The sequence below is a fragment of the Eumetopias jubatus genome, unplaced genomic scaffold (assembly GCF_037043125.1).
Source record: "Eumetopias jubatus isolate StellerSeaLion01/CBP00866 unplaced genomic scaffold, mEumJub1_p1.0 scaffold_6, whole genome shotgun sequence".
Classification (NCBI taxonomy): domain Eukaryota; kingdom Metazoa; phylum Chordata; class Mammalia; order Carnivora; family Otariidae; genus Eumetopias; species Eumetopias jubatus.
Genome location: NW_028274812.1, coordinates 112,869,311 through 112,883,977, shown reverse-complemented (window position 1 = coordinate 112,883,977; position 14,667 = coordinate 112,869,311). Strand labels below are relative to the sequence as shown.

General features: G+C 40.0%; 1 protein-coding gene across 2 annotated transcripts in view; it reads right to left on the bottom strand.

The window, feature by feature from the left end:
• KIF6 (kinesin family member 6) overlaps window positions 1-14,667 on the bottom strand; it is a 440,420-nt gene that overhangs the window by 324,261 nt on the left and 101,492 nt on the right. For both annotated transcript variants that reach the window (XM_028120400.2, XM_088024363.1), the window contains exon 4: window positions 2,017-2,164. In XM_028120400.2, the coding sequence (XP_027976201.2) occupies window positions 2,017-2,164 (148 nt within the window). The remainder of the gene's footprint in view (window positions 1-2,016; window positions 2,165-14,667) is intronic.

Here is a 14,667-nt window from a genome sequence, read left to right as displayed (position 1 = left end):
TCCTTTAAGAATTCTAGAGAGCTCCATGTAGCCCTCTAAAGCAATCAACTAGGGGCATATGAGTACCTGTCTGCATTTTTCAGCTACACAGTATGGACAAACCTAATGATCAACCTCAAGTTGCCTCTGACTAATTTTGTAGCAGTTCAGTTTGATTATAATGAATGTGTTGTGCCCCATCATGGAAATCTGTCCTTTTACAAAGAGTTGTCCTGGCTATAAATTGGTCCAAGGGGCTCTCTCCAGTCCAGGAAGTGATTTAGGATCATTCAAAATGAAATGAGGTTTAGAATAATGTCAATGACCAAACAGATATACAACAATGGACCCAAGAGATGGTAGGTATTCTGGAGACATTTCGACTTTTACTGTATTTGGTACCCATAGACAAAATTTTAGAAGGGACAAATGTATTTTCTGTTAGGAAAGGATTTGTTTATTCTGTTTAACTTAATCAGGGAAATTGGTTTCATTTGTTCTAATTTCAAAGGATTCTTTGAAATTAATCAGGATCATTTGGCCACGTGTGTGTGTGTGTGTGTGTTTGTGTGTGTGTGTGTGTCTGTGTGTGTGAATATAGATATCAATGGTTGTAGTAATAGAACTCATTTCTTGAGCATATATTATGTGCCAGGAACTGAACACTATCTTTAGATACGGTATGTTCAGGCCTCACAGCAAGTACACAAGGCTGAGACATTAAGTAACCGCCTCAAGGCCACATGCTGTAAGCAGTACACTTTCTCAGAACCAGGTTGTCCTGCACCAACTTCATTGATCTTTCCAAGACAAAAGGCTTCCATGTTGGGCCACAGAAGCAAAAACCATTAGAAATTATATTCCCAGTTTGTGAAATCTGGGAACAAAACAAAACAGCTAATGTCAGAAATAAATGAGTAAATGAAAAGACAGAATCTGAATCCAACATATACACTATACTCAACCCTTTCTCTTCCACATTTTCTGGCATGCAGAGTTGGCATGTTTGAGCTAGTGAGAGATGAGCTGAACTAATGGGTAATTGCTACTTTATGGATGGAAATTAGAATTATGCAGATCTCAGCAATTTCTTCTCATCTTTGCAACTCAAAATGCAAAAAGCATACAGTCAAGAAATTTTGGAATAACTGTTACACTGACCTAGTTAGGACATTTGTTACACAGAATTAATACAACCAAGTAAGTGTAGGAACTAGTAAGGCCAATGTAGATCCTCTTGTACAATTCACTCCCTACTTTCACAGAGGGGAAAATGGAAACCCAGAGAAGTTATGGGACTCATTATTAGTTAAATACAATCAACAAAATAAAGCCAGTCTGAGACATAGAGGCAGTGTATGTAGTGGTAAAAAGCACAGAGTTTGGCATCACACAGACCTGGGATGGACCTCCAAGTCAGCTACTTATAAAGACTCAGAGAAAGATATCTAGACTCAGTTTTCCCAACTATGAAATTGGGATAAGGATACTTACCTTGCTAGTTGTATTGTATGTTGTATTAAATACTAATAAAGCAATAGGCACTTAGAGACACACAATCAATGATGCATATAATATAGAGAACTTCTCTTCATAATAATATTAATTGCAATAGGATTTTTACTCTGGTAAACTCTTTTGGGCTTCTATTACAATTGTGAAAAAGGTACGATCACATCATCTTATTCAGTGCTTTAGTAGCCGAAATAAAGATGTCTTGGCAAAAGGACATCCAGTTACTTAATGGGAAATATAAGGTGTTAGTTAGTAAAATGTGTTATCTGTTCTTTTAACCCCCATGGATGTATCAGAAGGAACTCCCTTTGAGCCTTTGCTGAAACAGCATCCCTTTAATGAGAAGTACCTTAATTTCTACTTCTTCAGCAAAATCCTAAACTTTCCTTAAACGTAAAGGCCAGAGTTATGACACAATAATACTTCCTCATTTAGATATAATAAAATGTCACAATAAATTTTTTACCCACCATAAATTTCTGCTGAATATATCAAATAGAAAATGAACGTAAAGTTCCATACCTTTTGTAATTGTTCAAAAATGTACGATAGTGTCCTTGGGATAATGCCTCGGTCACTGTAGCGTTCTGCCCCACCAGTGATGGTGAATGTCTTCCCACTGCCTGTTTGCCCATAAGCAAGGATGGTACCATTGTAACCTGCCAAGACACTACATAAAGAAATGGCACACTTCTAACATCAACATGGCTAACTGCACGAGTATTAAATGGTTTGTATTCTAATAGCAACCTCATTCAACACTAATGAAAACACATTTATAGAAGTATCTATATATGTGAGTATCTAGCTAAATCCAGGAGTATCAGCACACCAATCCTTTACTCCAAGAAAGTTTCCCGTAACTCAAATGGAGTCTGGTCACCTGAAGTATTTTTTTTAATTTAATTTTTCTTTAGAAAGATTTTATATTTACATAAAGATTGCAAAGATAATACAGGGTTAACACATACCCTACGCCTACTTGCCTCACTGTTGATAACATTGGTATTGTGCACTTGCTACAACTAAAGAACCAATACTGATGTACTGTACATCTTATAAAAATGTCCTTGGTTTTCATATACTGCCTTTTAATTTTTTTCCAGCTTTACTGAGATATAGCTGACACATAACAAATGTAACTTTAAGGTGTACAAATGTGATGATGTGATACATAAATATACTGTGAAATGGGTCCCACAATAAGGTTAGTTAACACATCCATCACCTCACATAATTATCATTTTCAGAGGTGGTGACAACATTTAAGATCGATACTCTTAACTTTCAAATATGTAATATATAGTTACTGTGCTGTATATTTGATCTGTAGAACTTATTCATCTAATAACTGGAAGTTCTTACCCTTTGATCAACATGTCCACATTTCCCCCACCCACCAGCCCCTGGCAACCACCATTTTTTCTTGATATCTATGAGTTCAGTTTTTTAGATCACACATGTAAATGAGAACATAGGAATTTGTCTTTCTTTGTCTTATTTCACTTACAATAATGCTCTCAAGGTCCAACTACATTATTGCAAAATGGCAGAATTTTCTTCTTTTTATGGCTGATTAATATCCCATTTTGTGTGTGTGTGTGTGTGTGTGTGTGTGTGTGTGTATGTGTGTATCACATCTTCTTTACTCATTTATCCATCCATCAATAGACATTTAGGTTTTCCCATGCCTTGGCTATTGGGAATAATGCTGCAATGAACATGGGGATGCAGATACCTCTGTAAGATTTCATTTCCTGTGATATACTGGCAGAAGTGGCACTGCTGGATCATATGGCAGTTCTATTTCTAATTTTTAAAGGAAACTCCATACTGTTTTCCATAGTATCTGCACCAATTTACATCTCTACCAACAGTGCACAAGATTTCCCTTTTCTTTACATCCTTGACAGCATTTGCTGTCTCCTGACAGTTTGATAATAGCCTTCCTAACAGGTATGAGGACATATCTCATGTTTTTGGCTTGCATTTCCCAGATGATTAGAAATATTGAACACCCTTTTATGTAACTGTTGACCATCTGTATTTTTTCTTTGGAGAAATTTCTATTCAAGTCCTCTGCCCATTTCTTAACTGGATTTGTGCTTAACATGTGATCTATCCAGGAGAATGTTTCATGTGTGCTTGAGTAGAATCTGTATTCTGCTGCTGTTGGGTGAAATGTTCCATATATGTCTGGTAATCTATTTGGCTCAAGGTATAGTTCACATCCAATGTTTCCTTATTGATTTTCTTTTTTTTTTTTTAAGATTTATCTATTTATTTTTTGAGAGAGAAAGAGAGAGAGAGGGAAAGTGCGGGGGGTGCAGGGGGAGAGGGAGAGAGAGGATCTCAAGCAGACTCCCAACTGAGCACAAAGCCCAATGTGGGGCTTGATCCCATGACCCTGAAATCATGACCTGAGTCAAAATCAAGAGTCAGATGCTTAACCAACGAAGCAACCCAGGCGCCCCTCCTTATTGATTTTCTATCTGGATGATCTATCCATTGTTGAAAGTGGGGTGTCAGATTCCACTACTATTACTGTATTGTTGTCTATTTCTCCCTTCAGATCTGTTAGTATTTGCTTAATATGTTTAGATGTTCTGATGTAGGATGCATATATATTGTTATATCCTTCTGATGAACTGACTCTTTTATCACTATAAAAGGGCTTTGTCTCGTAGTAGTTGTTGTTTTTTTAAGAGTCTACTTATTTATTTATTTATCTGAGAGAAAGAAAGAGGGAACACAAGTCAGTGGGGAGAGCAAAGGGAGAGGGACAAGCAGACTCCATGCTGACTGCGGAGCCTGACAGGGGACTCAATCTCAGAAACTCAAGATCATGACCTGAGCAGAAATCAAGAGTTCGACACTTAACCAACTGAGCTACCCAGGCGCCCCAGTCTCATCATAGTTTTGGCTTAAAGTCTATTTTGTCTGATATAAGTATAGCTACTTTAGATTTCTTTTGGTTTCCATTTGCATGGAGTATCTTTTTCCATCCCTTCACCTTCAGTTTATGTATGTTCTTAAACCTGAAGTGAGTCTTTTGTAGGTAGCATACAGTTGGGTCTTGTTCTTAGTCCATTAGCCACTTTATGCCTTTTGATGGGAGAATTTAATCCATTTACATTAAAAGTAAATAAGGCAAAGTATGGGCTTACTAATACCAACTTATTCATTGTTTTCTAGTTTTGTATTTCCTTTGTTTCTTTCTTCTTCTTTTACTGTCTTTGTGTAGTGATTTTCCCTATGGTATGCTTTGATTCCCTTTTCTTTAACTTTTGTGTATCTAGGATTGGTTTTTACAATTCTTCCCATTTTTAATGTTTTGATGTCACAATTAACTTCTTTTAATAGTGTATCTTCATTATCAAATTATTGTAGCTGTAGTTTTTTTTTTAAATTCTTATTGTTATGTTAATCACCATACATTACATCATTACTTCTTGATGTAGTGTTCCATGATTCATTGTTTGTGCATAACACCCAGTGCTCCAAGCAGAATGTGCCCTCTTTAATACCCATCACCAGGCTAACCCATCCCCCCACCCTCCTCCCCTCTAGAACCCTCAGTTTGTTTTTCAGAGTCCATCGTCTCTCATGGTTCGTCTCCCCCTCCTACTTACTCCCCTTCATTCTTCCCCTCATGCTATCTTCTTCTTTTCCTTTTTTAACATATATTGCATTATTTGTTTCACAGGTACAGATCTGTGATTCAGAATCTTGCACAATTCACAGCGCTCACCATAGCACATACCCTCCCAAATGTCTATCACCCAGCCACCCCATCGCTCCCACCCCCCACCACTCCAGCAACCCTCAGTTTGTTCCTGAGATTAAGAATTCCTCATATCAGTGAGGTCATATGATACATGTCTTTCTCTGATTGACTTATTTCACTCAGCATAACACCCTCCAGTTCCATCCACGTCGTTGCAAATGGCAAGATCTCATTCCTTTTGATGGCTGCATAATATTCCATTGTGTATATATACCACTTCTTCTTTATCCATTCATCTGTCGATGGACATCTTGGCTCTTTCCACAGTTTGGCTATTGTGGACATTGCTGCTATAAACATTGGGGTGCACGTACCTCTTCGGATCCCTACATTTGTATCTTTGGGGTAAATACACAGTAGTGCAATTGCTGAATCATATGGTAGCCCTATTTTCAACTGTTTGAGGAACCTCCATACTGTTTCCCAGAGGGGTTGCACCAGCTTGTATTCCCATCAACAGTGTAGGAGGGTTCCCCTTTCTCCACATCCCCGCCAACATCTGTCGTTTCCTGACTTGTTCATTTTAGCCATTCTGACTGGTGTGAGGTGGTATCTCTTTGAGGTATGGATTTGGATTTCCCTGAACCCGAGCGATGTTGAGCACTTTGTCATGTGTCTGTTGGCCATTTGGATGTCTTCTTTGGAAAAATGTCTGTTCATGTTGTCTGCCTATTTCTTGATTGGATTATTTGTTCTTTGGGTGTTGAGTTTGATAAGTTCTTTATAGATTTTGGATACTAGCCCTTTATCTGATATGTCATTTGCAAATATTTTCTCCTATTCTGTCGGTTGTCTTTTGGTTTTGTGGACTGCTTCTTTTGCTGTGCAAAGCTTTTTATCTTGATGAAATCCCAAGAGTTCATTTTTGCCCTTGCTTCCCTTGCCTTTGGCGATGTTTCTAGGAAGAAGTTGCTGCGGCTGAGGTCGAACAGGTTGCTCCCTGTGTTCTCCTTTAGGATTTTGATGGACTCCTGTCTCACGTTTAAGTCTTTCAACCATTTGGAGTCTATTTTTCTGTGTGGTGTAAGGAAATGGTCCAGTTTCATTCTTCTGCATGTGGCTGTCCAATTTTCCCAACACCATTTGTGGAAGAGAGTGTCTCTTTTCCATTGCACATTCGTTCCTGCTTTGTGAAAGATGAGTTGACCATAGAGTTGAGGGTAACTTTCTGGACACTCGATTCTGTTCCATTGATCTATGTGTCTGTTTTTGTGCCAGTACCATACTGTCTTGATGATGACAGCTTTGTAATAGAGTTGAAAGTCTGGAATTGTGATGCCGCCAGCTTTGCTTTTCTTTTTCAATATTCCTCTGGCTATTCGGGGTCTCTTCTGGTTCCATACAAATTTTAGGATGATTTGTTCCATTTCTTTGAAAAAAGTGGATGGTATTTTGATGGGGATTGCATTGAATGTGTAGATTGCTCTAGGTAGCATTGACATCTTCACAATGTTTGTTCTTCCAATCCATGAGCATGGAACGTTTTTCCATTTCTTTGTGTCTTCTTCAATTTCTTTCATGAGTATTTTATAGTTTTCTGAGTACAGATCCTTTGCCTCTTCGGTTAAATTTATTCCTAGGTATCTTATGGTTTTGAGTGCAATTGTAGATGGGATCGACTCCTTGATTTGTCTCTCTTCTGTCTTGTTGTTGGCGTATAGGAACGCCACTGATTTCTGTGCATTGAGTTTATATCCTGCTACTTGACTGAATTCCTGTATGAGTTCTAGCAGTTTTGGGGTGGAGTCTTTTGGGTTTTCCACATACAGTATCATATCATCTGCAAAGAGTGAGAGTTTGACTTCCTCTTTGCCGATTTGGATGCCTTTGAATTCTTTTTGTTGTCTGATTGCTATGGCTAGTCCTTCTAATTCTATGTTGAATAGCAGTGGTGAGAGTGGACATCCCTGCTGCGTTCCTGGCCTTAGGGGAATAGCTCTCAGCTTTTCCCCATTGAGAATGATATTCGCTGTAGGTTTTTCATAGATGGCTTTTATGATATTGAGGTATGTACCCTCTATCCCTATACTCTGAAGAGTTTTGATCAAGAAAGGATGCTGTACTTTGTCAAATGCTTTTTCTGCATCTATCGAGAGGATCATATGATTCTTGTTCTTTCTTTTGTTAATGTATTGTATCACGTTGATTGATTTCTGGATGTTGAACCAGCCTTGTAGCCCAGGGATAAATCCCACTTGGTCATGGTGAATAATCCTTTTAATGTACTGTTGGATCCTATTGGCTAGTATTTTGGTGAAAATGTTTGCATCCATGTCCATCAAGGATATTGGTCTGTAATTCTCCTTTTTGATGGGGTCTTTGTCTGGTTTTCAGATCAAGGTAATGGTGGCCTCATAAAATGAGTTTGGAAGTTTTCCTTCCATTTCTATTTTTTGGAACAGTTTCAGGAGAATAGGTATTCATTCTTCTTGAAATGTCTGATAGAATTCCCCTGGGAAGCCATCTGGCCCTGGGCTTTTGTTTGTTGGGAGATTTTTGATGACTGCTTCAATTTCCTTAGTGGTTATAGGTCTGTCCAGGTTTTCTTTTTCTTCCTGGTACAATTTTGGTAGTCGATACATCTCTAGGAATGCACCCATTTCTTCCAGGTTATCTGATTTGCTGGCATAGGGTTGCTCATAATATGTGCTTATAATTGTTTGTATTTCTTTGGTGTTGGTTGTGCTCTCTCCTCTTTCATTCATGATTTTGTTGATTTGGGTCATTTCTCTTCTTTTGGATACGTCTGGCCATGGGTTTATCAATCTTGTTAAATCTTTCAAAGAACCAGCTCCTAGTTTCGTTGATCTGTTCTACTGTTCTTTTGGTTTCTATTTCATTGATTTCTGCTCTGATCTTTATTATTGCTCTTCTCCTGCTGGGTTTAGGCTTTATTTGCTGTTCGTTCTCCAGCTCCTTTAGGTGTAGGGTTAGGTTGTGTATTTGAGACCTTTCTTGTTTCTTGAGAAAGGCTTGTATTGCTATCTACTTTCCTCTCAGGACTGCCTTTGCTGTATCCCAAAGATTTTGGACAGTTGTGTTTTCATTTTCATTGGTTTCCATGAATTTTTTTAATTCTTCTTTAATTTCCTGGTTGACCCATTCATTCCTTAGTAGGATGCTCTTTAGCCTCCATGTATTTGAGTTCTTTCCGACTTTCCTCTTGTGATTGAGTTCTAGTTTCAAAGCATTGTGGTCTGAAAATATGCAGGGAATAATCCCAATCTTTTGGTAGCGGTTTAGACCTGATTTGTGACCTAGGATGTGATCAATTCTGGAGAATGTTCCATGGGCACTAGAGAAGAATGTGTATTCCGTTGCTTTGGGATGGAATGTTCTGAATATGTCTGTGAAGTCCATTTGGTCCAGTGTGTCATTTAAAGTCTTTATTTCCTTGTTGATCTTTTGCTTAGATGATCTGTCCATTTCAGTCAGGGGGGTGTTAAAGTCCCCCACTATTATTGTATTGTTGTCCATATGTTTCTTTGCCTTTGTTATTATTGCCTTATATTATTAGCTGCTCCTATTAGGGGCACAGATATTTACAATTGTTACATCTTCTTGTTGGATACACCCTTTAAGTAGGATATAGTGACCTTCTTCATCTCTTATTACAGTCTTTGTTTTAAAATCTCATTTGTCTGATATAAGGTTTGCCACCCAAGCTTTCTTTTGGTGTCCATTAGCATGGTAAATGGTTTTCCACCCCCTCACTTTCAATCTGGTGTGTCTTTGGTTCTAAAATGAGTCTCTTGCAGACAGCATATCGATGGGTCTTGTTTTTTAATCCAATCTGATAGCCTGTGTCTTTTGATTGGGGCTTTAGGCCATTTACATTCAGGGTAACTATTGAAAGGTAAGAATTTAGTGCCATTGTATTGCCTGTAAGATGACTGTTACTGTATATTGTCTCTGTTCTTTTCTGATCTATGCTGCTTTTAGGCTCTCTCTTTGCTTAGAGGACCTCTTTCAATATTTCTTGGAGGGCTGGTTTTGTGTTTGCAAATTCCTTTTGTTTTTGTTTTGTCCTGGAAGCTTTTTATCTCTCCTTAATTTTCAATGAGAGCCTAGCTGGATATAGTATTCTTGGCTGCATAGTTTTCTCGTTTAGTGCTCAGAAAAATCTCATGCCAGTCCTTTCTGGCCTGCCAGGTCTCTGTGGATAGTTCTGTTGCCAATCTAATATTTCTACCATTGTAGGTTACCTATCTCTTCTCCCGAGCTGCTTTCAGCATTTTCTCTTTGTCTCTGAGACTCTTACGTTTTACTATTAGATGTCGGGGTGTTGACCTATTTTTTTTTTTAATTTTTTATTGTTATGTTAATCACCATATATTACATCATTAGTTTTTGGTGCAGTGTTCCATGATTCATTGTTTGTTCATAACACCCAGTGCTCCATGCAGAACGTGCCCTCCTCAATACCCATCACCAGGCTGACCCATCCCCCTACCCCCCTCCCCTCTAGAACCCTCAGTTTGTTTTTCAGAGTCCATCATCTCTCATGGTTCGTCTCCCCCTCTGACATACTCCCCTTTTCTTCCTCTCCTGTTATCTTCTTCTTTTTCTTTTTTCTTAAAATATGTTGCGTTATTTGTTTCAGAAGTACAGAACTGTGATTCAACAGTCTTGCACAATTCACAGCGCTCACTGTAGCACATACCCTCCCCAATGTCTATCACCCAGCCACCCCATCCCTCCCACCCCCAACCACTCCAGTAACACTCAGTTTCTTTCCTGAGATTAAGAATTCCTCATATCAGTGAGGTCATGTGATACATGTCTTTCTCTGATTGACTTATTTCACTCAGCATAACACCCTCCAGTGCCATCCACGTCGTTGCAAATGCCAAGATCTCATTCCTGGGGTGTTGACCTATTTTTATTGATTTTGAGAGGGGTTCTCTGTGCTCCTGGATTTTGTGCCTTTCCTTCCTCACATTAGGGAAGTTCTCTGCTATTATTTGCTCCAAAATACCTTCTGGCCCTCTCTCTCTTTCTTCTTCTTCTGGGATCCCAATTATTCTAATGTTGTTTCATCATATCATATCACTTATCTCTTGAATTCTGACCTCGTGATCCTGTAGTTGTTTCCCTCTTTTTCTCAGCCTCTTTATTTTCCATCATTTGGTCTTCTATATCGCTGATTCTCTCTTCTGCCTCATTTATCCTAGCAGTTAGTGCCCCCATTTTGGATTGCACCTCATTAATAGCCTTTTTGATTTCGACTTGGTTAGATTTTAGTTGCTTTATTTCTCCAGAAAGGGTTTCTCTAATAACTTCCACGCTTTTTTCAAGCCCAGCTAGTATCTTTAAAGTCATGATTCTGAACTCTAGGTCCGACATCGTACTAATGTCCGTATTGAGTAGGTCCCTGGTTGACAGTACTAACTCTTGTTTTTTGCTGAGGGGATTTTTTTCGTCTTGTCATTTTGTCCAGAGGAGAATAGATGAACAAGAGAACAAAATGCTAACAGGTTAACAACGTCCCCAGCAAATATACTGTATACAAATCAGAAAAGACCTGAAACCAGGGGAAAAGAAAGGGAAAGAAAGGGAAAAGAAAGAGAAAAGAAAGAAAAAAAAAAACAAAAAGAAAAAGATAAAAACAAAAACAGAATAAAAAAAAAACAGAATCTGATCAAATATGATCAGGCTAGTGCATAGATCAGTGCCACACACTAGATTTTGGGCATATTTTGGTCTGTTAGAAAAAAGTGCCTCCTAAAATTTTAAAGGAAGAAAGACTTATATATGTACAAAATAAGGGTTGATACAATGAAGGGATGGCAGATGACTGTAAAGATGAAAATTATAAAAGATTTTATAAAAGGAATTGATAAGATAAGAAGTTGTTTGAAAAAAGATAGAAGAAGATTTTAAAAGAAAAAAAGTAGAAAAAAATAAAGGGAGAGAATGTGATCAGGCAGGAGACTAGAACAAAGCCATACACTAGTGATTTAGGGTATATTTTGATCTGTTAGAAGAAACTGTATGTCAAAATTTTAAAGGGAAAACAACTTATACATATGTATGCCAAAAATAAGGGCAACTACTATGAATGGATAAAATATGACTCTAAAAATGAAAAATAAAAAATGTTTTTTTAAAAAAGGGACTGATTAGATGTTGGTTGAAGAAGGGAAAAAGAAAAATTAAAAAAACAGTTAAAAAATTAACTTTGAAAAAACTAATTAATCATGGTAAAAAAAAAAGCCATGAATTCTATGTGCAGTATTCCCCTAGCACTGGAAATCTCCCATTCTCCTTGATCGGTAAACTTGTTCTTGGCTTGCTGGCTGTTCGTGCTAATCTTCTGGGGGAGGGGCCTCTTGCCGTGGTTCCCAAATGTCTTTGCTGGAGGAGGAATTGCCCCGCCCTTGTCAGTCCGGGCTAAGCAAGCTGCTGGGGTTTGCTCTCAGGACCTTTTGTTCCCTGCAAGCTCTGGTACAGCTTTGGAGGACAGGGTGAAAATGGTGGCCTCCTAATCTCCACCCGGAGGAGCTGAGAACTCGGGGCCCCGCTCCTCAGTGCACCCCCAGAGAAAAGCAGTCACTCCCGTCTCCCCGGTCTCCGGCCACACTCCATGCTCACCAGGCCTGTGACCGAGCGTTTCTATCTCTGGCCCCCAACCTCGTGTGGAGTCTCCAAACCCAGCAGATCCCTGCAGTGTGCTCCGCGCTGAGGAAGGGGAGTCTCCGTGGATCTGCCACTTGTTGGGTCCCTGCTGGAGGGGCAGTGGCCCGACTATGCCGCGGATCACAGTTTATGGCATCCCCAAGCTGAGAGCCCGCGCCTTGGCTCCGTCTCTGCAGCCGGCTTCCCCGCTCTGATACCTGGGAGCTCTGCTGCACTGAGGCACCCCTGGTCTTTCTGTGACCCCGAGGGTCCTGAGACCACACTGTCCCGCGAGGGTTCCAAACCCCGCTTAGCCGCTGGAGCGACGTCCCTCCGCGGAGCCAACTTCTAAAAGTTCTGATTTTGTGCTCTGCGGCTCTATCACTTGCCAGAAGCGGCCGACAGAGGCCCCCTCCCCCATCGTCGATCCTCCCGAATATCGCCTCGGATTCACTTCTCCGCACGTCCTACCTTCCAGTAAGTGGTCGCTTCTCTGTTCAGAGAGTTGTTGCTACTCTCTTCTTCGGTCTCCTGTTGAGTTCGTAGGTGTTCAGAATGGTTTGATCCCTGTCTAGCTGAGTTCCTGGGACCAGACAAAATCCAGGTCTCGTACTCCTCTGCCGTCTTGCTCCGCCCCCAGCTGTAGTTGTTTTAATACTTTTGTCCTTTAACCTTATACTAGAATAAGTAATTAACACACCACCATATTCTAGTATTAGAGTATCATAAATTTACTTATACTTGCCTTTACCAGTATGCTTTATATTTTCATATGTTTTCATGTTTCAGCATTTCTTATAAGGTAGGTCTAGTGGTGATGAACTCCTTCAGCTTTTGTTTGTTTGGGAAAATCTTTGTTTCTCCTTAATTTCTGAAAGATAACTATGCTGGGTAAAGAATCCTTGGCTGTTTCTTTCTTTGAGAAATTTGAATACATTGTCCCACTCTCTCAGGGCCTATAAGGTTTCTGCTGAGAAATCTGTTGATAGCCTTATGAGGGTTCCCTTATTGTGTGAGTATTTTTTTCTCTTGCTGCTTTTAAAATTATCTTTGTCTTTGATTTTAGATAGTTTTATTTTAATGTGTCTTGTAACAAATCATTTTGGTTTGAAATTATAGGGTGACCTATTAGCTGTATGAACATGGATGTCCAAAAATCTCTCCTCAGATTTGAGAATTCCAAGCCATTATTTCTTTAAATATTCTTTCTGCCCCTTTCTCCCTCTCTTCTCCTGAGACTTTAAATAATGTAAGATTGTTTCCTTTAATAGTATCCCATAATTCACAAAGATTTTCTTCACTCTTTGTCTTTTCTTTTTGCTTCTTTGACTGGATATCAAATGACATGTTTTCCAGTTCAGTAATTCTTTATTCTGCTTGATTATCTGCTATTGAAACTTTCTACTGAATTGTCAATTCGATCACTGTGTTTTTAACTCTAGGATTTGCTTGGTTTTTTTTATAGTTTCTATTCCTTTGTTAAACTTCTCATTTTGTTAATGTATTATGAACAAATTTCATTTACTTGTCTTTGTTTTCTTGTAATTCACTGAATTTAAGAGTATTATGCTGAATTATTTGTCAGACAGTTCCTAGACCTCCATTTCTTTAGGGTCAGTCACTGGAGCTTTATTAGTTTCCTTTGGTGATCTCATGACTGTGTGGGTGGACCTGGATACTGGGTCCACAGTGGCTCACCAGGCACTGGGGATCACTAGGATGGCCCAGTATCTGCATCCACAGGGACCAGTCCAGTGCTGGGACAGTCTGAGAGCCTGGTTCCACAGAAGCCAGACAGGAGGCTGGGGCTACAGGGGCCAACCTGGCATTAGGACCAGCCTAGAGTCTTGGGCCATGGGAGTCAGCTTACAACACAGGGCCTCATGGGCTAGGTTGGGTCTGCAGTGACCAATGTGGTGCTGTGCAGGCCAGGAGCCTGAATCTGTGGAGCCAGCCTTAAAGCTCAGGCTGCAAGGGCTTGCCTGGCTTTGGGGAGGGCTTGTAGTGTGGGTCTGGTGACAACCCACCGGGATACTGGAGTTACAGGAGTCACCCAAGGCCATGCTGGCTGGCCAAACAGGAATGGGCTGGGATCCGGGTTCCTAGAGCCTGCTGGGAGCCTGGTATCATGGGAGCTGCCTGGGGCCATGGGAGCCTGGTTTTATGGGAGCCTGCTGGTAGCCTACTGCTGCAGGATCTGCTTGGGGCTACACGAGCAGGCAAGTGGTAGGGTAGGCCAGGGGATTGGATTCTCAGTAGCTTAACAAGAGCCTGGTACCATGAAGTCACCTAGGGCCATGGAAGCTGCCTGGGGCCACTGGATTCAGCTGATACTGGGATGGGCCAGCACTGATGTTTGTGGTAAATTCAGGTGCTCACTCAGTCTCCTCCCATGGGGATGGTGTCTCTGTCAGTGCTAGGATGCCCAGGCTTCAGGGAGGGGTAATGGGGTAATGTCTATCTATCTTTTCTACCCTCCTCAATGTGTCTTTTCTGTTTTTTTCTGTGCCCCATCCCAATGCTGTAATTCCTCACCTGGAATCCTTAGCTTTTGTGAAGGTATTTTCATGCTTGCTGGTTATTCAAATTGATGTTTCTGGGGGTACAGGTGCTAGAAATTCCTATACTACCATTTTGCTGAAATCGCTCTCTAAATATTTTCTTCATCTTTAGTATACTTCAGTATATGTTGAAGGTAAAAGTTCTGAGGAAACCATACCTATAATTTGGCAAATTACAAACCCAACACCTGGCACTTCATGGGGCAA